General features: G+C 37.9%; 1 protein-coding gene across 1 annotated transcript in view; it reads left to right on the top strand.

Moving 5' to 3' along the window:
• The window catches only part of ACE (angiotensin I converting enzyme), a gene marked incomplete at its 5' end in the record, with an annotated part of 45,314 nt that extends 19,692 nt beyond the window's left edge, over window positions 1–25,622 (top strand). Inside the window, 22 exons of the mRNA XM_083377248.1 lie at window positions 1,837–1,980; window positions 2,921–3,112; window positions 4,990–5,087; window positions 5,918–6,090; window positions 7,247–7,470; window positions 8,276–8,420; window positions 9,050–9,148; window positions 9,968–10,090; window positions 10,992–11,203; window positions 13,523–13,659; window positions 14,215–14,373; window positions 15,826–15,913; window positions 16,671–16,814; window positions 17,497–17,688; window positions 18,532–18,629; window positions 19,765–19,937; window positions 20,855–21,078; window positions 21,994–22,138; window positions 22,502–22,600; window positions 22,718–22,840; window positions 24,207–24,394; window positions 24,672–25,622. Coding sequence (XP_083233374.1) covers window positions 1,837–1,980; window positions 2,921–3,112; window positions 4,990–5,087; window positions 5,918–6,090; window positions 7,247–7,470; window positions 8,276–8,420; window positions 9,050–9,148; window positions 9,968–10,090; window positions 10,992–11,203; window positions 13,523–13,659; window positions 14,215–14,373; window positions 15,826–15,913; window positions 16,671–16,814; window positions 17,497–17,688; window positions 18,532–18,629; window positions 19,765–19,937; window positions 20,855–21,078; window positions 21,994–22,138; window positions 22,502–22,600; window positions 22,718–22,840; window positions 24,207–24,394; window positions 24,672–24,850 — 3,359 coding nt within the window. The 3' untranslated portion in view covers window positions 24,851–25,622. The remainder of the gene's footprint in view (window positions 1–1,836; window positions 1,981–2,920; window positions 3,113–4,989; window positions 5,088–5,917; window positions 6,091–7,246; window positions 7,471–8,275; window positions 8,421–9,049; window positions 9,149–9,967; window positions 10,091–10,991; window positions 11,204–13,522; window positions 13,660–14,214; window positions 14,374–15,825; window positions 15,914–16,670; window positions 16,815–17,496; window positions 17,689–18,531; window positions 18,630–19,764; window positions 19,938–20,854; window positions 21,079–21,993; window positions 22,139–22,501; window positions 22,601–22,717; window positions 22,841–24,206; window positions 24,395–24,671) is intronic.
• Between the last annotated feature and the right edge of the window lie 1,534 nt (window positions 25,623–27,156).

The following is a 27,156-nucleotide window of genomic DNA, read 5'->3' as shown; positions in this document are numbered from 1 at the left end:
CTAGAGAGTTCCAGAAAAACATCTACTTCTGCTTCATTGACTATGCTAAAGCCTTTGATTGTGTGGATCATAACAAACTCTGGCAAGTTCTTAAAGAGATGGGAGTACCAGAACATCTTATTTGTCTCTTGAGAAACCTATATGCGGGCCAAGAAGCAACAGTGAGAACTGGACACGGAACCACTGATTGGTTCCAAATTGGGAAAGGAGTCCGGCAAGGCTGTATACTGTCGCCTTGCCTATTTAACTTATATGCAGAGCACATCATGAGAAAGGCAGGGCTAGATGAATCAAAAGTTGGAATTAAGATTGCTGGAAGAAATATCAACAACCTAAGATACGCAGATGATACCACTCTAATGGCAGAAAGTGAAGAGGAACTGAAGAGTCTCTTGTTGCGAGTGAAGAAGGAGAGTGCAAAAGTTGGGTTGAAACTAAACATTAAGAAAACCAAGATCATGGCATCCGGCCCTCTCAATTCCTGGCAAATAGATGGGGAAGAAATGGAGGTAGTGACAGATTTTATTTTCCTGGGCTCCAAGATCACTGCAGATGGGGACTGCAGCCAAGAAATTAAAAGACGCTTGCTCCTGGGGAGGAAAGCCATGGCAAATCTAGACAGCACACTAAAAAGCAGAGACATCACCCTGTCAACAAAAGTGCGTATAGTCAAGGCTATGGTCTTCCCAGTTGCAATGTATGGCAGTGAAACTTGGACCATAAGAAAGGCTGAGCGCCAAAGAATTGAAGCCTTTGAACTATGGTGCTGGAGAAGACTCCTGCGAGTTCCTTGGACTGCAAGGCGATCAAACCGGTCAGTCCTAGAGGAGATCAACCCTGACTGCTCTTTAGAAGGCCAGATCCTGAAGCTAAAACTCAAATACTTTGGCCACCTAATGAGGAGGAAGGACTCACTGGAGAAGAGCCTAATGCTGGGAAAGATTGAGGGCAATAGAAGAAGGGGACGACAGAGAATGAGGTGGCTGGATGGAGTCACTGAAGCAGTAGGCGTGAGCTTAAATGGAGCCCAGAAGATGGCAGAGGACAGGAAAGCCTGGAGGAACATTGTCCATAGGGTCGCGATGGGTCGGACACGACTTCGCAACTAACAACAACAACAACAATGTAACTTCCTACCTATGTAACCCTCTAGTACTTAAGGTAGGGTACCAAGCTGCTCACCAGTAATTGTGGTTCTCATAATACATAATTGATACATTTGTACATACTGTATGCCAGAGCAGATATAGGTGGGACTTTCTAAAAAGGCTTGCAAGATTACAAGCACTTGATACACCCCTTGCCTATGTTCAGTAATATTTCATATTGCTATTTTACTTCTCAGTATATTTTATCAGAATTCCAAACTTCAAGTACCAATTACTTAGAAACATATAGAAAGAAAACAGCTGGAACAAGTGAGATGACATCAGTGATGAGAATCTAGGCACTAGATTCAAAAAGTAATGATAGCTTTGATCTAATAGCTACAAGAATTCTAGTCACTTCAGCCATGATGTTTAAAAATACTGCTCCCTGAAGAAGAAAGACCTTCTGAATCCAGTTCTTATCAGCTGCGCAACATGAGTTTAGCTGGAAGGATAGAGCATTTCTTCAAATCCTCAAACTGTAGTGTAATGGAATCATTTAATGGTACTAGAAAACCACATTTTTTGCTAAATAGGTCTTCCATACCCAGTTTGTTCTTTATGTAGATAGATATGTAGAAGAGTTAGTGCAAACACTAGTGGCTTTTTGATGTTCCTTGGATTTTGTTCAGTTGTATGATCCTTTAATGACTTCTTTGATGTCTCTTCTTTTTTCCATGCTCATCAGATATTACAGACATTGTGGCCACCTCTCATAGTTACAGGAAATTGCTTTATGCCTGGGAAGGATGGCATAATTCTGCTGGCAATCCTCTGAGATCCAAGTATGAGAAATTTGTTTCACTGAGCAACGAAGCCTATAAAATGGATGGTGAGATGTTAAAAACATAGACAGGGGATGGGATCACCAACCAACTGGATTGAAAATCTGCCTTCTGGAGAACAATTTAAGCCTTTTTAATACAAACTAAGAAATCTAGATTGACAAAGAGGCATATTATAACCCTCCATAAGTCTAACACACCTTCATGGACCTTTACTCTTATATTTTTGAAATGAGTTGTTGTGTTTTATTTTCCATCCATTGCCATTCCAAAATGAAACTATTGTGAGCTAACAATTTGTGATCAACATACAGTATCTGTTGTGTTTTTAGTCTCAACTTTTGCATTCCATTTCAAAAGTATTCAAGAATATGGCATACATGTGATCAAATGCTTGACCCTGATCACTGTAACAAAAGGGGTCAAATGTACCATATCAGGTTCATATGGAAAACTATCCAAAGTTAATAACACTGTAGCAGCATAAGAAATTATTGATATACTGCGGATGACTTGTTAACTTGGTCATTCTCAAGAGCCTAATGTCATGTGCAACAGACCAGGTCCACATGTGAAGGTCCAATTAATTATATTACAATAATTATATATAATAATCAACTGGATTATTGCTAAAAGTACCTGCTCGGAATTAGATAACCTGTGAACAGGATTGGATTTAGTTTATTAGTAGCTATGTAGGGATTCTAGACTGATTCCTCTTTTCACCCCCTTTCCTCCTGGCTCTGCAACTCTACACCTAAGTACAATTAGGAGTTATTGGGAAAAACTGTCTTTGGATTTTGAACTGGACACTTTCTGGCTTCAGAATTGGACTGGTTCAATTATATTATAAATGGTGCAGAACAGTCTAGGAGAGGGGTTGTTCACAACCTCATTCTGTAATTCTAAAGTAATTATGGATAATTTTAAAGAGCTTATTTGTATTGTAAGAATTCATATTGAATACTGTATTATGTTTACATTTAGGATTCCAAGATACTGGGGCTTATTGGCGCTCCTGGTATGATTCACCAACTTTTAAGGAAGATCTAGAGCAACTCTATCAACAGTTGGAGCCTCTCTATCTAAATCTCCATGCATATGTCAGAAGGAAACTATATAACCAATATGGCTCTAAATACATAAACCTGAAAGGCCCTATTCCTGCTCACTTATTGGGTAAAAAAAAGTTTTTGTGTGTATAATAGAGTGGGGATCAGGTGGGGAAGAATCGGGACAATCCTTAATATCCCATCATATTCTCTACTAAAAGTTGGCAACTTTTGAATGGCTGTAGGCTGACTTGAATAAGAGGCTGGGAGGAAACCAGTCTTATTTTTACTTTTAAGCCCAAATAACATAAGTATAACCTGAAATTGTGTCACCAAAATTTGGCAGCAAAATTGGATTTCAGTCACATATTTTGGGCATTGGAGAGCAATCTTGCTAAATTAGTGTCTTCCTGACGGATTATACTATAACTCCTATTATCTATTGATAATAGATAATAGATTACAGGGTGGGGGCCTGCTAAATGACTGGGAAAGGGTGTTCCATAAGATAGGGACAGCTATGGATGAGACATGCTTCCAAAGTCCCACTAAGTGGCAGAATTTTAGGGAAGAGATTTGAAGTTTGCCTATCCTGTCTGATCCAATAGGATGGACAGATATTCTTAGGGAGAGGTGGTCCTCAAGTAACCAGGTCCTGTGCCATGTAAGGCTTTAAAACAAGCACCTTGAATTAAACCTGAAAAGAAACTGATGCCAGATTTCAGTGCAACTCATGCAATAGAGGTGCAATACAGGTGAATCTATGAACACTTGTTTTGGTGGGGTCCTTGGTGCTCTCTGAGCTTGCTTGTTTGCTTGCAGATGTTTCATTACCCAAACTAGGTAACATCATTAGCACTGAATGTGTTACCTAATTTGGTTAAGAAGTGTCTGGAAGAAAACAAGCAAGCTTAGACAGCTCCAAGGGCCCCTCATGTCAACACTAAACAATTAAACATTGGAGGTTTTTAAGAAAAGATTGGACAACCATTTGTCTGAAATGGTATAAGATTTCCTGCTTGAGCAGGAGGCCAGACTAGAAGACTCCAAGGTCCCTTCCAAATCTGTTATTGTGTGTTACACTGAGCTACAAATATTCTCCTTTACTAGTACCTGTACTGATATATCATACAATGTGTGTTGCTGCATTCTGGACCAGTTGTAACTTCTTTGTGGTCCTTCATGTAAATCACTTAAATGGACTCCAGAAGATGGTAGAGGACAGGAAGGCCTGGAGGAACATTGTCCATAGGGTCGCGATGGGTCAGACACAACTTCGCAACTAACAACAACAACAATGTAAATCACATTGCAATAATCCAGACAGGAAGTGATTAAGTTATGAGTGACTGTGAGCAAAGTTATTGTGTAGAAGGTGGAACATCACTTTGAATTGCACAAAATAAAGGCGAAGGAAGGAAGGAAGGAAGGAAGAAAGGAAGGAAGGAAGGAAGGAAGGAAGGAAGGAAGGAAGGAAGGAAGGAAGGAAGGAAGGAAGGAAGGATACTATAAATGCTACTCTATGAGCATTTTAACCTCCTTTAGGATTCCCAAACGTACTACATCCAATGGAGAAGGTGCATTGGAGTAACATGGGGAAAGGCTAGAAGCCTGGATTATATATTTATGCAGCCTCTGTGGAAACTGACACATGTTTTACATGCCAATGTTCACATGTAAATAATTTCTAAATAAAGAGGTTCTGTGAGCTTTGTAATTTCAGTGTTTCTCATTGAAACTACAGTAATAAGAGGAAGAATTGGTCTTTTTCCTAATTGTGCATTTTGTCCAGAGGCTGTTAGGCTTCCCTGTCGCTGTTGTTTATATAACCAAACTGTCACATGCATTCATGGAATTAATATAGTGTTTCTTGACTCTATTGGCTGTTTCCTTCTAAACTCTGTGCCAAATAACACTTTCTGTCTAATTTTATGTATAGCCATTCCCTCCAGCTTTAAGCTGTTGGTTTTATTCAGCTAAACAGCGCTGCTTTGCCCCCTGCAGGTAACATGTGGGCCCAGCAATGGAACAACATTTACGACATAATGGTGCCTTTTGCAAATAAGCCACATCTAGATGTTACCAATACCATGAAACAGAAAGTAAGGACATTAGCGTTACGTTTTTATTCCATTCTCTTTGGTTGCAGCAGTTAGTAAGAATTAAAACTGAAAATGCCCATATACGCAAATATTGCTAGTGACAGCTTATCAACCAGCAGTGAGATGATTATTTATTCTCTGAGCAAGAATTGGAATAATAATAATAATAATAATAATAATAATAATAATAATAATAATGTTATCTGCTCAGCATAACATCAAAAGATGACAAGCTAGATACGCATGACTAAAATGCATAAATGAACCACGTGAATACTCCATGGAATTCTTTCAATGCAGCTTTTTATGCTAGAGATATTTTTCAATGCTGCTTCTCTATGTAATTGCCAGGTGTATTTAGCTTCAATTTCTGCTTTTCAAAGTCTGCATTTCATGCTAAATTTTCAGAAGGACTGTTCAAGATTACATGCAAGTGCTATACAGGAGTAACAGTAATATTCATATACATTGTTGTCCTCAATAGCACATTGGGGGGAGGTGGGTACAGCCTAATTTCATTTCTTGACCCAACTATTCAAATGAGACAAATACAGTAGTATTTATCCCCAAGACCCAAGCTATATGGCAACTGTCATCTGATAGTGCAGAAGATCAGTAGGCTGTTTCTTTCAAATTCTTAGCTATGTTTCTCCTCTGTTCCACTCTGTAATTCCCCCCCCCAAACAATAGTTCTCCATGACATTCTAAACCTCAAGCAACACATACTCATGTGATTTATTATACCTGAGTAACCTGGGATCAATCCCTAAGAACAATTTCCAACACATTTGTGCTATCTAATGCTTTGGATGGGTTCTTGCCTTTCCCAGAACTGGACCACAACACACATGTTCCGGGTGTCGGAAGAATTCTTCACCTCGCTTGGCATGTTTGGAATGCCACTTGAATTCTGGGAGAAATCCATGCTGGAGAAACCAACAGATGGACGGGACGTGGTGTGCCATGCATCAGCATGGGACTTCTTCAATCGCAAAGACTTCAGGTGCATATTGTGTATGATGGGGCCTTGCCATGCAAAGAGAACTCTAGATCTTATTGCCATAGAGACATATGAAGTAGGTCTGTTTTTTTAGGGAACAAAGGAAAATTTTCCTGACTTCTCTGTATCTCACAAATTCAGAAATATTTTTATTATATGATCAGTTAAAAGTATAAGTAGAAAGTCAAAACTTAAAATATATGCTTTTTTAAAAATGCAAGGTTTGATGCTGGGAAAAAAGATTAAGAGCCATTTAGGTGAAAGATTTCTTTTTTCTAATTTTAGAAATGATTAGGGAGCTGTGAATTTAATTAGATGATGTATTAGATTGATTATCATAAAACTCCAAGAATAGATATGGTTCAAGGATTCCTGCTTTTTAGCAGCTCTTTGAATCCCACTCTGCAAGAGAACTATAAAGTAGGCCCTAAATTATGCTCCTAATCCCATTTGTTTGCATAATGTTATTATGCACTATGCACTATTGCTTTGCCCACTATACCTTACCCTTATCCAAAATACTAAGTACAATCCTGACCTATCAAAATATAGACCATTTCTGCCCTAGACTATAATTTCTGTTCTCTTTAAGTGCATGTATGATTTTTCCTTCTCTATCCTGCCACCTATGTCAACATCTGGAAAAGGTACTTAGCAAAGTGATATCAGGACAATATTACTTTCTCTTATATTAAGAATGCAAGAAATGGGATTAATTTCCCAATGCTCAGAATTGTGCTTGTGTGAAAGAGTGCGATTCCTTAGTGTTAATCTGCCACAAAGCTATGCTTTCAGAGTCAAAGTTAGTCACTGTCAAGTCAAAGCCAAAATTATCATCCCATCCACTCCTTTCTTGTTTCTTTCTATTCGTTCAATGAGGTGCTAGAATTGATAAAAAATTTAAAGAATGGCTGAGGGGTGAAGCAAGTTAGGTAGATGGTGAAAGGAGGTTGTCTAAATTTGTTCTAAATTCTCTTTAAATTAATGTTTTCTTCAAGGAATCATAGAAAGCCTAGTTTTGGCTCAAGAAAAAAGGTCCTTTTTAGCTGTTCTGAGGCTATCAGCAAATGTTCTAGGTTACAAAAGCAATAGCTGCTTTGTTAGTATATTGTGATACAGTCTTCACTGAACACTCACTATCCTGTTCCCTGTTTTGCAGGATAAAGCAGTGCACAACAGTTACTATGGAGCAACTCTTTACTGTACACCATGAAATGGGTCACGTTCAATACTACTTGCAGTATAAGAACCAGCCAATAAGTTTTCGCAGTGGGGCCAACCCTGGCTTTCATGAAGCCATTGGAGATGTCATGAGTTTGTCTGTTTCTACCCCCAACCATCTCAAGAAAATTGAGCTGCTCACCAATGTCACTGAAGACAAAGGTAAGATGAGCATAATGGCTGGGGCCAATACAGAAGGAGAAAACCAGTAAAGTTGATGCAAGATGTTTTTTTTATACTGGATATGATAAATAATTGTTATCAAGGATTTGGAATCAGGTTTACCTCCTGCCTACCTATCAGTTTGAAAGTATGCAAATGCAAGTAGATTAATAGGTACCACTTTGGTGGGAAGACAACAGTGTTCCATCAGCCTTTGGCATATAGCCACGCTGGCCATGCTGACCACAGAAATTATGTTCAGACAACACTGGCTCCTAGAGTCGGATACGACCAACAGGGAAACCTTTACCTTTACCTTTTTTACCTAGAAAAAAATGCATTGAATCATACAATTTGCCATCTCCTCCCTATTACTTTAGGTAAATGAAAGCAAGTGTGCCCACACACACATAGATACACACACACATGGACACATACAGACACACACCTCTACATTGAAAGGACTTGTAATAATGCAATATTGAACTACAGACAAGTTCAGGATGTAGCTGCTGCTGCGCTCTGGGTTGGAGCAAATTATTTTTCTAAGGTAAAATATATTGTAGATGTTTCTGCCTTTCCCAGAGGCACTTGGATCAGCTCAAGCTATTTGCTTTTCAAGCAACTGCTCTTATTTTGTGAGAGAGGGAATCTGCTGGTTTGTTCTCAACAGCGAATTCATCTAGATAGATTGCTAATCTATTCTTACTTCAACTCTTCTTTGCCACCCTCTGAATACACAAGGATTTGAAATAAACTCTCTTTGGAAGCTTCTTACATTTTTTTCTTCCTTTATTCCTTGCAGAGAGTGATATCAATTATCTTCTGAAAATGGCCCTGGAAAAAATTGCCTTCCTACCCTTTGGCTATCTAATTGACCAATGGCGGTGGGATGTCTTCAGTGGACGCACCCCTCCGAGCCGCTACAATTTTGATTGGTGGTACCTAAGGTAAAACAACCTCATCAAGACAAATAGAAAATTGCCGTAATAAGTGACAAGCAAGCAAAGCAGCAGGTTTAACAAATGTAATCCTGCAATCTAGACGGGGGATTATGGGTTTTAAATTGTTGTTTTAGAATTGTATCACTGTTTTTAACTGGGCATTGGTTTAATCTTTTTTAATTTTTGTATCTTTTTTTTATATATGCCCTGTGAACCGCCCTGAGTCCCTACCAAGGAGAAGGGCGGTATACAAATTAAATAAAACTAAACTAAAACTAAACTAGACCCTTCTATGTTGTTGTTTTATGCATGATTGTTGTTTTTATATAATGTTGCTTACTTTAACTTTTTGAAACCACCCATTCCTCCATAGCCATCCCTCTGAGAAACATAATTCATATATCTGAGAATATAAGATTATAAGAAGGGGGAAATCTGAAAAGATAGATGAAATGAAAATATTAATTTATTTGAAGGAAATAAGGAAAACCCAATGCAAAGTAGCTGCTTCTTGTGATCTTTCAATGTTTGCTATTATATCTACACATACCCTTTGCTTGAATCTGAAGTCTGTTTGTTGTTTTATTTTGTCGATTCCTTCTTTGTCCATTGGCTAAGTTGTTTTTCCCCCCCAGAACAAAATATCAAGGAATTTGTCCTCCTATTGCAAGAAATGAAACAAACTTTGATCCTGGGGCTAAATATCACATCCCTGGCAACACACCTTATATCAGGTATTGGAAGCTGGAAAAAAGGAAATGTGCAAATATGAAATTTTAGGAAGTTTTGTTGTTACTGGGAAAGATTGATTCATGCTTTGATTTTTTCATAGGGGAGTTGGGTTTAGTGGAGTTGAAGATTTCAGCAAACATCTTAAAAAGATCTAACTAATGTTCTCTTCTAGAGTAGAGAAACTCTAGACCAGGGGTGTCAAACTGCTGGCCCACGGGCTGGATGCGTCATGCTGAAACCAGGCCCACCCCATTGCTGGTAATGGAAAAAAAGTCGTGATACATCGCAACACGTTGCGAGTTTGACACCCCTGCTCTAGACCTACAGTTAAATTACATCACGAACTGTATCTTTTTCCCTGGTATAGTCATAATAAACTCTTGGCACAATAGATCTTTCTACCTTCTGCTTGCGAATATCTGGCTGACGGTTCTTGAAGAACACCTCTGCATCCCCATAATCCTATCATCTTTATGTTTTACCAAACCTTCTTATATATTGAGTATCTGAGAGCAAATTCTCAAGATCTCCAAAGCAAAATTACTTTATGCTTAATCTACCCTTCAACAGCATTCAGTGCAAGTAAGAGTAATAGTTATACCATTAGGTTAATTAAAGTATAGAAAGAAAGATGAGATTTTCTTATTGCCAAAAATTATGAATATCACCTTCAAGAGTATATTATTTGTATACAGTATTTGTAATTCATATTTCCCATTCAGAATTTGAATATTTTCAGTCTAAAAGGATTGACTTTTGTATTATAATATGTGTTTATGTATCATATATTTGGTAAAAATATGGGTTTTTGCTTTGGGCAGGTATTTTGTCAGTTTTATTCTACAATTCCAATTCCACAAGGCCCTTTGCCAAGCTGCCAACCATACTGGTGATCTTCACACATGTGACATCTATAACTCTAAAGAAGCTGGACAGAAACTCAGGTGAAAGCAAAGGGAAAGGGGGAACTGGCAAGAAATAAACTTATATCTAAAAGATTAATCCTCATACTTTAGCTAAGGATGTATCAATGTTTTCCATTCCTGCCATTCATTCTAAAATGACAAGAGGGATCATTTTGAAATGCCAATATTAAAACAAAAAGTTGATCCATTGAAAGTCCAGAGTTGCCTTAGCAACCTCCAACCTAATCTTGTTATGAAGTGAATGCCAAAAGGTTAATATAGATAAGTGTCACCCTATAGCATATACAGATCATGAAAACAATGCAATTTAGGTCTAAAACTACTTTTATTAGAACAGTTATTAATTATAACATAATCTTGCAAATTTAAATGTGCTTCCCTTCCTTCCTCGCTTGAATCTTGTGGGAATTATGGAGAGATCTGTTAGAGGCATTTTCTCAAGTTAGTTTCTTGGAATGGGCTTAAGCTATGTATATCTTGTCATTTCCTTGGTAATGGAACTTCCAACTGTCCTTGAAAGCCATTCTTTATGTCCTCTACATCAAGCATGACATATAGATGGGAAAACTGATGCAAAATCTGCCTATTTTTTCCTTAACAATGATGATCTTTTGGACTTAAAAATCATGCTGAAGTTTGGCAATCTGATCTCCAGGAGAAGACTTTCTGTAGATTGTGAAAGTTATAAAAGGTTGTCAAAACAGAAACATCTCCGTCTTTTAATTACTTTTATTGGCATAATGGTTTTTCAAGATCAGGATGTTGTGAAGATAAATTATCATTGCAAAATCAATTACTTGTAAAAAAAACCCTCTTTCTGGTATGTCACTTGTGTCATTTTAACCATTTTAAATCACACATGTGTCAGTTCTAATCTCAATGGTTCCATCTATTTACTCTTTCTTTATCTTCACTGCAGTGAGGCAATGAAGGCTGGATCTTCCCAGCCTTGGCAAGATATTCTCCAACAACTGACTGGTACAAATAAGATGGATGCTTCAGCATTGCTTGAATATTTCAAACCTGTTATGGAATGGCTGCAAAAAGAGAATGGGAAGAACAACGAAACACTGGGCTGGCCAGAATTTGATTGGCGTCCCCCTGTCCCTGAGGGCTATCCAGAAGGCCTTGGTAAAATTTTCCATGCATAAAACCTAAAATGATACCCATTTCAGAGAGAATAAACTGAAGGTTGCACTGGGAAGGTTTAGTCTTTAACTGCAACAGGTCACCAAAAAAAAAAAAAGTGGGAGTTGGGGATAGAAGAATCATTATCTCCAGATTCCAATTGGTACTTGAACCTGGTAGTCATAATCCCACAGGAATATCCAGTTATAATTCTAATTATGCAGTGGAATACAGGGAAGAATGAGAGATTATATATATAAAAGAAGTGTAAAGATAAGACCTAAATTCAGGATCCAATGATTGATGTACAACTGTAAAAGTTTGGAACTAAAGTAGATATGACTGTGAAATCAGGGCTAGCTATTTGTTGTGCTAATCACAATAAAATAAAAATAAATAAAATAAACAATGAGGATGTTGCAAATGGGATAAAACTTCTTCAAAACTAATAATATTGTTCCTTCAAATACCGTATTTTCCGGCGTATAAGACGACTGGGCATATAAGACGACCCCTGACTTTTGAGAAGATTTTCAAGATTTTTTGTCTTATACGCCAGAAAATACTTACATGCCAGTTGCCAAGTGTCCGACACAAGCCCGATTCAGATTCAGCCCCGTCTGATGCAAATGGTGCAAAGCCACATGCTCTTCCAGGCCAGACTCTGCAAACAGCACACCAGAAGCCACAACCACCTCGGGAACTCTGAGTTCCCGCCTTTCGGCAGCCTGCACAGCCAAGCGTGATTCGGCTTTGAGATAGCATTTGCAGACAGAGCAGCCGCCGCGTCTGGAGCCAAGCCCCGCCCAGGAGACGGTTGGCCAGGCGGGCCCGGAAGACGTGCTAGAGAGCCGGGCTTGGGGTGGCCATGCCGAGGCTGGCTGGCGAGGGCCGCTGCATGGTCTGTGGCAAGAGGGGTGCCAAGTACCGCTGTTCCGCACTCCGTGACCAGGCAAGCGATTCTTCCAGTCGGCACGGGTCAGGCGGTGCCTTGGCAGGAACAAAGGTGCTCCCTTCCTACTGTCGAGCAGCGTGCCTCTGGGGACTGCCTGCCCCTCCTCTTTTCGGGGACCTGACAGCCAGCATTGGAAGCGCCAGCATGGCCAGTCCTACAGAAAGTAACGGCGGCAGCTGCAGTAGCCGTCCCAGGAGCTGACAAGAGTTTGCCCTCCATCACCCGTTCGCCATCAGCCGCTTAACCACGGGTCACCATTGCCTACCTCCATTCACCCAGCGATCCCGCCGTCCAGCAGAAAAGAGAAAAGATCAGAGAGGTGAATAGTATTTTCCGTCGTATAAGACGACTGGGCGTATAAGACAACCCCCAACTTTTGAGAAGATTTTCATGGGTTAAAAAGTCATCTTATACGCCGGAAAATATGGTACTTGCTTTTTTTTGGATTGGCAACTGATTAAGGAGCTATAGAAGATGAGATCTGATTTGGGAAAAAAAGCACAAACAAGCTATATTGGAATCTCTTCTATTGGTGCTCTGTGCAACAAATAGCCTGAAAGACAGCTCTCTCTGTGGTGAATAATGGTTTCTAAAATATACATTTCTTGTATGTTCATTTTAATCTTCCAATGAATGAGGATAGCTTCTCAAATTAGTGCTGCCATCGCATTCTTCAAGGGATAGAAAATGGAATTGTCTTAGAGGGGTCCATGAACTTTCCAGAACTCATTTGTAGAATATGCTTCACATAAACATATTTTATCCTGGTATAGTATAAGGTAAGAATAGCAGAGAGTGTTTCTGAGCATGCTGAGCATGTAGTCCTTCACTAATAAGTGCTAAGACAAGCTAACAAGTTCTGCTCTATGACCTTAATTAATTGGTTGATACATTCTGTGCTGCTTCCTGAAACTATTTTTTTTAATCAGTTACATGCTGAAGGCTTTTGCTTGCTAGCACATTTCTGTGACTGAAAAAACAGTCTTCTGATGCTGGAAAAAAGTAATTTCATGTACATATAGGTCTAAGTATGTTTTTGTTGCAGTTTTCACTGTAATTTTTGCCACAGTAGCCAAGAAAATTAAACAGTTAGTATGTTCTCCTTTTCCCTTCTTTCCAATTGTGTATGATCTCCTTTGTTCAGATTTTTACTGCAGGAGCAGTCATACTTAGCTGATTCTATCATAACTAATATAATTTTGATATAATTTGGGATCTTGGTACTTCTCTTTTGACAAATTAGACCCGTACTGATAATAATTAAGCAAATTCAACTTCTTTTTTCCATGTGATGGTGATGTTATTTTTATACACACATGTATACTTGTGCATGTGTATACTTACACATTCATCCTTCTATCTTCCAGATAAAATAACTGATGAAGCTGAAGCTAAAGCATTCTTAGAAAAGTACAACAGCACAGCTGAAGTGGTGTGGAATGCTTACACAGAGGCTTCTTGGACGTACAATGTCAATATTACTGAACACAACAAACAGATTATGGTAGGAAAGTCTACACTGTTTAGTAATCCTTATAGGAACTCCCAAAGAGAAATGAGCAAAACAGATAATGTTCCAGGCTTAAAAGAGAGAAATATTTTGCTTATGTTCCATTTATTACAAGTGTCAAATATAGAGGCAAATTTTGATATATGAATACTTGCGCTTCCCTTCATTATAATTTACAGTGCAACTGATTTTTCTTATTAAGATTCTTGCTACATTTGTTCCCATTATTCCTCAGTTCTGGCTTCTTGTTGTTGGAATTGTACTTCACATATAACTATTCTAGCATAATATTATACATGCGTTCCCTGTGAGTTGCCAGATTAAATTCTCTTATGCAGGCCTGTTATTAAACAATAATCTGGATTTTCTGAATAGTTAGCAATGGACTGCTAGTTTGTTAATAACTGCAATTGCAAGTAACAGATTTGTGGTGTTAATATACTTTTAACAGCCCCTGTAGACATCAGATTATAATTTGAATTAATGGTATTTGTTACTTTGGAGCAGCAGAGCTCCTATTCTTCATTTTTTTCCTGTTTCTTTTTGTAGTTGGAGAAGAATCTTGCAATGTCAAACCATACTCTAGAAAATGGAAAAAAGGCTCGGCAGTTTGATTCCACTGACTTCAAAGATCCCAAAATAAAGCGTATTCTGAAGAAATTAAGTGACATTGAACGGGCAGCCTTACCTGAAGCAGAGCTGAAGGAGGTGAGATTGAAGGGAGATACTATTTATGGTGCTTTAAAAAAATTTAAATTGCATAATTATGGAAGTTTGTAATATTTTGCTTTTATATGTAATGGATTCCTTTGTTCTCATTCTTAATTACTGTGGCCTAATCAGTGGTGGGATGAAAATATGTGAACAACCAGTTCTCTGTGTGGATGCCGCTTCCAGAGGTCCATTCTGGGCCTGGGTAACAAAAAACTAGCTACCAGTTCTGCCGAAGTGGGGTGAACTGGCTGAATCCCACTAGTGGGCCTAGTCACTTTAAGTTTGAAGATCTAGACATATTGCATATAAAATATAAGTAAGCTTTTAAAAAAAATAAAAATAAAAATTGCTTCCCAGTTTTTGTTGAGGATAGTAAATTGAAGAAAGGTTAAATTATCACCAAAACAGCCAACACAGTGTTAGGCTGCATTAATAGAGGGATAGAATCAAGATCACATGAAGTTTTAATACCACTTAACAATGCCTTGGAATACTGCATCCAGTTTTGGTCATCACGATGTAAAAAAGATGTTGAGACTCTAGAAAGAGTACAGAGAAGAGCAACAAAAATGATTAGGAGACTGGAGGCTAAAACTTACAAGGAACGGTTGCTGGAATTGGGTATGTCTAGTTTAATGAAGAGAAGGACGAGGGGGAACATGATAGCAGTGTTTCAACTTCTCAGGAGTTGCCACAAAGAAAAGGGAGTCAAGCTATTCTCCAAAGCACATGAAGGCAAGACAAAAAGCATGCCAGTGACATCTCTCTTCTTCCTCAAATTCCCCTGAGGCATGAAATCGTTGCCTGTGGATTCACATAAACAACTTCAGATTCTAAGATTTTAAGTAGTTTATAAACTAAATTATAAAGCAATAAAACACAATGTAATAGCTCTTACAGTGAGTAAAATTTAAAATAGCAAGCTGCCAATCTGATATAAAAGGGACATATCAATCTTCATTGGCCTGTTGGCAGTGTGTTATTTTCACCATATTACAAAAAGTGATTCAAGTGAGGAGCTGCTGGATCTCTGATTGAAGATTATGCTGCACTTCAGTCTAGGTGAACTCTGTAGATAAACTCTTGATAATAAAGGAACAAGAAAACCTGTTGTGAAGAAGTAATTCTCTGGAAGGACACTGTGAGGAATAGTACTAGATTCTGTAATTCATGAACAAGTTTTTATTCCATTATTGATTCTGTTTGCATCACAAATTCAGGATAATTAATGTCAGCCAATTTGTTGTCACAAATATTATTCTGGGGTATTATTATTAGGAAAGAAAAAGTTGAATGGTTAATGGAGTGCCATTACCATCCATTTTTATTAATTTCATGGTAATTAATATGTTACCATTAAAATCCTTTAGTAGAAAGAGATGGTCAACTAGACAAGACATAAGCCAGTTTTTATACTGTATGGTAGAATAATCTTATTTCTTTCAGTATAATCAACTGCTCTCAGAAATGGAGACAATTTATAGTGTAGCCAAAATCTGCGGAAAAGATACAGACTGCAAAGCATTAGATCCTGGTAAGTCCCATCACTGTCACCTATTTTTAAGGAATAGTCTCTTATTCCTCTCCCCTAATTTCTTGAAACTCACCTGGAATTGATATAGACATAAAATTTAGGCATTACAACTTTACATTCAAAGATCATTTGGGTACCATGAGAAGCAGTATTTAGATCTCATAAAGAAGACAGAGCTTTGAGTATATTGAAAATATACTTTCCACCACTGCAGGGCAGCTTTCCATGACTAATAATATGGAATTATAACTGTCCATCCCTAAAGGGATTGGATCAGGAATGTTGTTATCACACAACAGATCCCACATATTTTATACTTGCAGTAAAGGAGGTTTTCAAGTCATTTTGAGTCATTGGAACTCTTTGTCGGAACAATCCATCTTTAACAGGAAAGCACCCAGATGTTCAATAAGAAATGGATTGGGGAAAAATATTAGTAATGTTGTACTAATTGTTATTTTGATGTTTGTGAGATACATCTTGCTCATGAAAACAGAGTTAGATACAGATTGTTGTTTAAAATAGGGAAATATGTTTCACAGAACTGGGGTTCTCTTTGAGAAGAAGAAAGGGTGTGGAAGAATTCAGCTTCTAAAATGCAGGGAGGTCTCTCCCAGCTTACCGCCCTCCAAACCTGTTAGGTATAATTCCCATTCCTCCCATATAAAACATGTGCAATGGGGGGAATGCAAAAGGAATAGCTGGGAGATAAGGGTCCAATTATAAACATTAATATGTGCATTTGTTTCTTATTCAGACCTTACTGATACTATGGCTAAATCAAGAGACTATGATGAGCTTCTTAACACCTGGAAAGGTTGGCGGGATGCATCAGGGAAGAAAATCCGAAGACACTATGAAAGATATGTACAACTGAGCAATAAGGCTGCCAAATTAAATGGTAAAGAAATTTGATAATGTGATAAAGAAAAATATGGTGACTCAAGAGCTGTAGAACCAATATAATTAAAAGTAAAACTCAAAAGCTAGTGTTACTGTGGAAATACTGATGGTATAGGAAGAGCCAGTGTGCTGAAGTAGATAAGGCACCAAGGTCGAAATCAGGAAACTGAGCCTTAGACACCCTAGTCATGAAAACCAGCTGGGTGATCTTGGGCCAATCACTCTCTCTCAGCCCAACTCACTCACAGAGTTGTTGTGGGGAAAATAGGAAGAAGTATCATGTATGTTTGCTTCCTTGAATTATTTATAAAAGTAATAAATGTGGAAAATAAATATAATAAAATAAAAAATATCCTAGAGAAAATCACTTGTGCTGCCACTTTCAAGCATTTCAATTGTTGCTATAGCAGTCTATCATAGAATGATCACAGAAGTGGCAGACCACGTTAGGCCTGGTCAGAATGAATGATTATAGGTGTCAGAAACTATCCTATAGTGCCTCATAATCATTACTACTTTCATTGTTTAAATAGAAGGGTCAAAATTAATATTTTTCTCTTGACTTTGCTATGTGGGTGTGAAGTATATGAAGAAAAATGTAAAACATATTTTTGCATATACATGATGTGTCATAATATTAAGAAGCTTATCTATATGCATGCATGTATGTATGTGTACAGGACATGCAGACAACGGTGCTTACTGGAGATCTCTTTATGAAACTCCAACTTTTGAAACTGACCTGGAAAACATTTGGTACCAGCTTCAACCACTATACTTCAATCTGCATGCTTATGTACGTCGGGCTCTATACAAAAAATATGGTGAAAAGCGCATCAATCTCAAAGGTCCAATTCCAGCTCATTTGCTAGGTAAGTCTTTCTTTCCACCCTGGGTTGCTCTAAGCCATTGGGCATGCTGAGCAAATCCCCAGGAACTTTTTACATTTGTGTAATGTTTGCAGACCTGGTCCTTTGGAGACATATTTCCAGTTGTTGGAAGTAGTAACAAAACTTAATAATGAGCATTTGCTTTTCAGTTTTCTTAAGATCTTATAACAAAGACAGGCAGTGAACTGTTAATAAAATGCTCCACATAAGATTTGACTCAGGATCACGAGAGTTATACGTAAGTATAAATGCATCCACAACCTGGACAAATACAATTCCAGCTTAAGGCAGTTACTTCAACTTTTTTAGGAGGTGAGCGAGCTTTGAGAAAGCAGGTAATAATGGGAACATAGCCAAAACCTGTCAACCATGCTGGAGAAAACATGACCCAGCTCCATTTTATCCCTTCTTTTTGCAGCTCAGTTTAAGTAGCAATATTATGATAGCCAATCCACAATATAGATGGTATATTCATCTTTGAAATGTGGTGGGTGGCAGTTTCCACTGTTTTTTCTCCATAATTCCCACCTTTTTTTTCAAATATAGTAGTTTAAGTGTACTTAGAGAAGTAAAATATAAATTGCCTCTATTATTTAAAAAAATCAAATAGTTATTTTTTAAAAATGTTATCATATCTATATGAACATTCAAGGGGTAAGTGCTCATACCTATCTGGATATCACAAGCCCAAAACTTTATCAGTTTTCATTCCTCTTCAAACATAGCGATCTTCCCTCACTGCCTCATCTTGCAATTTGATTTACTCCCCCATCCCTTATATTTTTTTCTGGCTACATATTAATCAACTTCACTTTTTATGTTTAGGTAACATGTGGGCACAATCATGGGCAAACATTTTTGACCTTGTCATGCCCTTCCCTGATGCTACCAAAGTGGATGCTACTCCAGCAATGATACAACAGGTTGAAACACTAGATTCTATTCAATTGTTATTTGCAATGTTTTCTCATAGGAACTGAACATAATTCTTTTCCTCTTTAAAAACTCTCCAGAATAAAACTCTCACAGTTGTTGGGATTTTTTTTAGTTGCTTATGGTGTGGCTCAGAGCTGTCACATACTAATAATCTTCAGCAAATAATTAAGAGCATGTGCCGAATATATGTTTTAGATATATTCTTGATTTCTACATCATGTAGAATTTTGCCATGTTTTAGTGAATGATCCACAATAGCTGATTTTAGGATTGTGCTAAGCCAAATTCAGGCAAACATTAATGCTACATATGAATCCAGCAACTCAATCTTTCAGCCCTATTGGATGCATGGAGTAGGAAGGGAAGTTTCAGTTGAGCCTCAGTACTATTAAGCACTGTTGCTTCCAAAGCTAGTTCCTGTAGTATCCTAAAATATCTTTTGAACAACTTTTCCTGTTCTGTGAATCTGCTTTGAGCAGTAATATATTTGCACTAGTACAAAAGAATATATATATATTAAATTTCCTGAACTGCAACACTTAAAAACAAGAAAAATAAGAACTTTCAGAAGTTGACTGTAAAATTCAGAATATGACAAATCTCCATTGGAAGGAATTCCCACAGTCAAAATTGCATCCAAGAATGTGTCTTGTTATGTTTTTATATTAGATGTTGTATGATATTAGATAATGCAATCAAGACTGCAGTCTAACTTACTTGTAGATTATCAAAATATAGTAAAGCTGGGGATCCCCCCCCAATACTTGGGCCACATTTCTTCAGTGGAAATCTGGAACAGAATATATATAAAAGCATGTAGCTGAAATCAAAAGTGGTGAGGCCATTACTGCTACCCCCTGTCTATATTTTGAAGCCAGCTAGAGTGGGAATTCAGTTTCAGTTCCTATGAATCAACACATTTTTGTGAGACTGAACTGGAGTGACAAACCTTAAGAAAGGAGACTATTGTAAAAAAGAGAAATATGGCTTTTGGAGATTCTTTCTCCTTCTTGCTTTCAGTTCTTCACTACCAGGAAGGATGATTTGCGACTAACTGTATTAAAATGCCCTTGTCTTGTTCTCAGACTTTTCTTTGCCAGCTTCTTGCTCTCTTTTCCACAGGGCTGGACCCCAAAGAAGATGTTTGAACAATCTGACAGTTTCTTCAAGTCACTGGGACTTATCCCTATGCCTCCAGAGTTCTGGGAAAAGTCTATGCTGGAGAAGCCATCAGATGGGAGAGAAGTGGTCTGTCATGCTTCAGCCTGGGACTTCTACAATCGCAAGGACTTTAGGTGATGACATACTAAATTAAATGGACAAAGCTTGTGAAAGTCAGAGAGACCTTCATTACAATGGCTCATTGCAGCTAAACTATGTTTGTAGTTTGTTACTTATCAGTATACCTTACTGCATTTTTACTAGGAATTATAGTATAAATAGGGACGCGGTGGCTCAGTGGGTTAGGACGCTGAGCTTGTCGACCAGAAGGTCGGCAGTTTGGCGGGTCGAATCCCGAGTGCCGCGTAACAGAGTGAGCACCTGTTACTCGTCCCAGCTTCTGCCAACCTAGCAGTTCGAAAGCACGTAAAAATGCAAGTAGAAAAATAGGGACCACTCTGGTGGGAAGGTAACAGCGTTCCGTGACATGATAGCAGTGCTCCACTATCTCAGGGGCTGCCACAAAGAAGAGGGAGTCAAGCTATTCTCCAAAGCACCTGAAGGCAGGACAAGAAGCAATGGATGGAAACTAATCAAGGAGAAAAGTAACCTAGAACTAAGGAGAAACTTTTTGACAGAACAATTAATCAGTTAGACAGAAGCTGTGAATGCTGTGAGTGCTCCAACACTGGAAGTGTTTAAGAAGAGATTGGATAGCCATTTGTCAGAAATGGTATAGGGTTTCCTGTCTGAGTAGGGGGTTGGACTAGATGACCTCCAAGATCCCTTCCAACTTTTATTTTTATTACTATTATTATTATTACTGTTGTTGTTGTTGTCATAAAGTGCATACTTATTCCAAATATTACACGATAACTTGGCCCAGGTAGATAGCTATATTTGGGTCCAGGAGAGAGTGATTGTGCATTTCTTTGTTGTACTTTGTGACTCAGTTCACATGCAAAAATCATTAGGATACACTGTGAGAAATTACCTGGTTATTCTGTTCTTTCCAAATGGTTCTTCACCTCAAATTATTTTCTTGCTTCAGGATAAAACAATGCACTGTTGTGAATATGGATGATTTAATAACAGTTCACCATGAAATGGGCCACGTCCAATACTTTTTGCAGTATAAAGATCAGCCCATTTCATTTCGTGAAGGGGCCAATCCAGGATTCCATGAAGCCATTGGCGATGTTATGGCCTTATCAGTGTCAACCCCAAAGCATTTGAAAAACATCAAGCTGCTTGAACATTTGGAAGACAACATTGGTAAGCAAATAGTAAGCAAAGATATGTTCAGCACTGATGCATAAGATTCATTGTGTCTTATAACCCATTAAGACTCATTTGTGATTTGGGTAGAGCAGTGATGGCGAAACTTTTAGAGACCGAGTGCCCAAACTGCAACCCAAAACCCATTTATGTATCATTGGGTGCCGTGTGGGCCTGGTCCTTTGGGAGGGCATGGCCCTTTGGGTGGGCATGGCTGCAGTGGTAAGGGCAGACTGGGTGGGAGTAAAAACTTCAATCAAGCAATTCCAACTTTGCAACTTTTCCCCCCCGCAAGAAGTTGAAATTCATTGACTGAACCTTTTTTTTCTTGCACATGGTGACGGAGGCCTAAAGTAAAAAAGTTTTATAAAACCCAGCTAAAGGCCTAGGACTGGGGCGATGGTGCATGTGCCTACAGAGAGGGCTCTGTGTGCCACCTGTGGCACCCGTGCCATAGGTTTGCCACCATGGGGGTAGAGACATTCATTTTTCTGAATCAAATTCATCTTGGATGTTTAAAATACAAAATATTAATTGATTGTGTTGTTTTTCATCCCATGCTGGTTTTCAATATTAGGGTGAGATATTTTGAATTAAACATTTAATTGCAGACAGATTAGCTTTTGGGGATCGTGTGCGTATGTGTGTGTGTGTGAGAGAGAGAGACAGAGAGACAGAGACAGAGAGAGACAGAGAGAGAGAGAGAGAAACAGACAAAGACACAGAGACAGAGACAGAGAGATACAATTATTCCAAAGATTGCAATATTGTAGAATTTGCAAATTAAGATGAGGGGCTGAAAGGGAAAAACATGAATTGTGAATCACAGTAGAAACAGTAGAAGAGATCAAGCATAACACTTGGCAGGTACCTTGGCATGTAGATATGTTAATGCATTTTCTTCTTGGTCAGAGAGTGATATCAACTACCTTATGAGCATTGCACTGGATAAGATTGCTTTCCTGCCCTTTGGCTACTTGATCGACCAATGGAGATGGAAAGTATTTGATGGGCGTATTCCAAAAAAGGAGTACAATCAACAATGGTGGAATCTCAGGTGATTAATTTGTAACTGTCTAGTAAGAAGATCGATATTTTAGTGTTGTTCTGTCAGAATTAAATCTTGAGAACTTACAAAGAAGAGGACCAAGTCTGGCCCAAAACTACAGAAAGTGAAGTCAATACAAGGCTAATAAATGTAACCATAACTGAATTATTTCAGATAGAGTTAAAGGTCAAAATACAATCATTTTTGCCTTACCATTAGGGGGCTTCCTAAGATAATACTAGCAAAAGTAGTTTTTCCATAGAAAGGAAAAATAATTATTTTTCAATCCTGTGAATATGGCTCCTAAGATCATTCCATTTTTCAAATTGCTTAATAAACATTATCTTCTCTCAATTTACCTTAATTGTATAGATTGAAATACCAGGGTTTATGTCCTCCTACAGCAAGATCAGAAGAAGATTTTGATCCAGGAGCAAAATTCCATATTCCTGCTAATGTCCCATATGTCAGGTAAGGAGATATTTTTTTGCTGGCTTGTGTACCTCTGTGACATACGAAATGTCACATCACCACTTTTTCCTAGAGTAACCTTGACCTCCCATTTTATCTCTCTCATTTCCCTTCCAGATATTTTGTCAGTTTTATAATCCAATTTCAGTTTCACCAAGCTCTGTGCAAAGCTGCTGGCCATACTGGACCTTTATATAAATGTGATATTTACCAATCTAAAGAAGCTGGGAAAATCTTAGGGTGAGTACGCTGCCCTGGGGTCTGTAAATTTTAGGTTTTCTCAGTTATTTGCAAATATGTATGAAAATTATGCACTAAAATTTATATTTATTTCTCTAAACATATGTATTTTTAAGCATATAGTTTCTATATTTCTCTAATACAATGCATTTTTCATGAATATATTAATTTTTGTACTAGCTTTCCCCTAGTACATGATAAATTGTTCTTGGCAACTGCATTGCAGAATTTCAAACAATTTTGGATTCTGTACTGGTTTGAAAATGTGTACAAATTAACTTTCGAATGCAATTTTTAAAAACGTTTTTTGCTAAACCCTCAGCATTACCCTTACAAAGAGACTGGTAAAGTTGGCTCAGCAAGGCAGGTGATTGAATAGTTTTCTGAATATTGGAAAAGAACAAGAAAATTATTTGGCATTTAATTGTTTTGTACTGCTATTGACAGGTACCTAGGGAATTTTCTGCCTCGTTCTAAAATAAATTAGCAAGTCTTGGTTTATTACAGGTAGCTCCAAGATTGGGGAACTGATACTAATCAAATTGAGACAAAAATTTAAAGGCATTTTAAATTTGAAAGTTATCGACAAAGGTCTTGGCCATTTACTAGTGGGCATTGTGCTCTTCCAATTTCCTTGGATTTCATTCTGATGTTTTAAAGCTTAAAAACATTATTTGTCAGATAAAAATGTTTTATTGTGTGGTACACTGTGCTATTTCAAGCTCACAAGAGACACATTGAATTATTGCCATCACACAACTAAACAAATGTCTATTGTTGCAGAAAGTTTGAAATATGAACTCGTTCATGCAAGGGACTGAAAGACCATTTAATTCAGCTTCTTTCTGAAAATTTCAGCTGATTCCAAACTGAAATAACTCCCAGCTCAGATAATACCAACAAATCATATATTCTGCATTTGCGCCCATTTCAGTAGTCAGCAATGAAGAGACTTCTCCAATAACAAAAAAAAAGTATGCCCAGGTGGGATGTCAAATACCCTGCAAGAAAACAACAACATTTTTGTAACAAAAATTCTGAGATATAGCAAAGCAGCAGATGGGTTACAAAAAAAATCTATGCAAGGCAAAGAAGGTCCCATTTAAAAAATCGGGAATCTTCATAAACTAAGAGAAAAATGCCTAAAATTCTACTACTAGGTGAAAATCTATTATGTAGATTTATAAAATAAAGGATGATACGCAAAGGCTTTTGGGATTTCCAATGGGGATCTGGCTGGCTTCTATAAAATACAGTATTCTATATAGATGGACCTTTAGCTTCATTTAGCAAAGCAGTGTTGTGTTTCCTGGAAGAGGGAGGAGTGCACACGTACATCTTCTATAAACAATTTTTTCTTTTGCAGGGATGCCTTGAAGCTGGGCTTCAGCAGGCCCTGGCCTGAGGTCATGCAAAATATTACAGGGCAACCCAACATGTCTGCTGAAGGTTTGCTGACCTATTTTGAACCACTGACAAAATGGCTCATTGAAAAGAACAGGCAAAATAATGAAACTCTGGGCTGGCCTGAATACACCTGGCAGGCTTATGCAGGTATTTAAAAGTTTCAAGATTGGTATTTTCAAGAAATGAGGACTAGAGGAGGAATGTTGCACACAGACCCTTTAAGCTTTCTGCTAATTGTGGATAAAGAAATAGCAAGACTACAGTAGGAACAAAGTTAATGCCCTCATTTTACTTTTTTCCCATTTTTCCTCATTTCTACCCTGCTTAGCTTTTTTAAAAAAATGCAGCTTAGTTTGATGCTATGCCTTCTAAGATGAGTTTACTTAAATCCATTCTTCTATGTTTTTTCTTGTTTTTTACTTAGGTGGATCAGAAGTCAATTTCCTTGGGATGTCACTGAGCAGCAGTCAAATAGAAACAGGACAGTGGATCTTGCTTGGAATTGGGCTTATGCTTCTTATTACCACAATAGCCTTGGGTGTCATATACTTCAGAAGAAGAAGGAAAGGCTTCAAATCTAGTTCAGAAATGGAATTAAAATGAACTGAATGTCTTTAACCTGTTTTCTATTACGTCTTCCCCCATATGAGTGTGAAAAAGAGTTGAAAAACATTTTGTACGTATATGTGTGGCTGAATGAGAGAGACCAGATATATCTGCATTTAGAATAGAAACTAATATTTGTTTTGTGAGTGTGTATGTATATGTATGATAGGTTTGAGTGTCCCTAGAGAGAATGTATGTTGAATTGCATACATGTTCTATGTATGCTAATATGCAAATATATGGTTGGGGAGAATATGTGTGTATACTATCTGCAATGAATAATTGGAATGTGGATAGCTATGCATTTGGGTTCACTTACCCAGTTGAGGACACTCCCATGAGGGACAGCCTTGTACAAACAGGGCAAATGTGCCAACAAAAATACTTGACTCTTCTAATAAATTCAACAAACTTTTTGATTATGCAAGAGCCAAAGCAAAACAATTTATTTATTATAAATAATATCTGGATTTTTTAATAAAGGGAAAAGAAGAAAAAAATGAAGCAGAGTGATCCAATTACAGTAATGGGAATAGCCGGACTATTTAAATCACTGTTGACCCAATGCCTTTCTTCATATATTCATTTGAAGAGCTGGTAAATTCTATCAGGCTTTCTGTAACTCAGGCAGAGAATATATTATCTAGCAAGAGCTGTGCTAGATTTCTTCAGAAGTTGAACAGATGTTGTATGTAATCATGCCACAAAGTTTTTAAAAGGCTGTCTTGGTGCATGAATGACAATTAAAACGCATCACAGTCTCTGTATATTCACTGTCTCTTTCATTTCTTTGTGAAAGAACAAGGAAGAAATCATGAATGGATTACGAGACAAGTCTTTGAGGAAAGGAAATCACTCTACCATATTAAAATCCCCATCTTATAGCTCTTGACTACACCAATGCATCTGATAGGCATAACTAGAAAAATGAGTAATCTAACATAATAATCTCTATAATTATCATCACTAGAACATTAATAAACAAAATAAAACCAGCTTCATTCAGTAAATTCCAAACGTTGGTATAAATGGCAGGTTCTGAATCTATCACTAAAATAAAGCAAAATGTCCAGGAGGAGAACATTTTGTAACTTGTCAGCCAAAATAAGAGCCTCTTCCATTTCTTTCCAAAATCTACAGCTCTCAGTAGTGAAGAGAAGGATGAATTAGAATTTATACAGCAGCACCTTAAAGCCAGACAAATGTTTATTGACAACAAGAGTTCTTTGAAAACCAATGTTATATACCGTATATGGTAGTCCTTATAATATCCAAGTGCAGAATTCTGTATTTGATGCATATCATGTCACCTCACATAATAGATGAATAGTTGCCTTACCATAAACTATTGAGGAGGCTATCACAGTAGAAAAGTTTTGCCAAGGGCATATTCAAGCTACATACTTGTTTATTTGGGTCCTGGGCCTAGAAACTAAACCAAAGAACCTCTTTTTATTGGGGGATTCAGCCCCAATGAGTTTGTACCTTGTCTGATTCATTGTTACATGCAAAGATTTGTACAGATTGACTGGTTCAGTCAGAAAACTCAGAGCTGCATACCACCAGCATACTAATAACTGGAAGAAAGACATTTGAGTGCATCCCTGCAGAGGAGGAACCTTACCTGAGCAATGGAGCAAGTATGCTAGGAAGACAAAAGCAGGAAGGAAACACCAGAGGTTAACAGTCACATAGGCAAGGAGCAAGCAGACTGAAAGGTAAAGAAGTAAGAAGGGGGAAATTCTAACTCTTCATCTCTACTGCACTGCCTCTTGTGGTCAATACAGTGTGAGGTGCTGAAGAGTCAGTGCAACCAAAGTCAGATTTCCAACAACAATTTCAATCCCAAGCATCTGACTAATTGAACCAGGTGTCTTCCAGACATTAAACAGCAAATGGAGCAGTGTGTAGTTTAATAACTATGACAGTGAACCTTTCCTTCCCCTACCATCCTCTGACCTTTTGGAAACTATCCTGCAGATGAGATGAGATGATGAGATGAGAAGAGAAGAGACAAGATGAGGTGAGACGAGGCAAGGCAAGGCAAGGCAAGATTTAAGATAAGATAGATGATGATAAGGTAAGGTAAGGTAAGGTAAGATAAGATAGGGTTCCCCAACTCCTGGTCCATGGAACAGTACCGGGCTGCAGCATGCTAGCAACCGGTCTGCACAAACAAGGAAAGCCCCATCTGCGAGATGCAGGCAGCACACAAAACCATGCCCCCTCCTCATTCCATGGAACTGGTCCCTGGTGTCCAAAAGGTTGGGGACCTCTGACATAAGATATAAAGTCCCAAAGGT

This window comes from Vipera ursinii (genome assembly GCF_947247035.1).
Source record: "Vipera ursinii genome assembly, chromosome: Z".
Lineage (NCBI taxonomy): Eukaryota > Metazoa > Chordata > Lepidosauria > Squamata > Viperidae > Vipera > Vipera ursinii.
The sequence above is the reverse complement of the archived record's forward strand: the minus strand, read 5'-3'. Positions and strand labels throughout refer to the sequence as shown.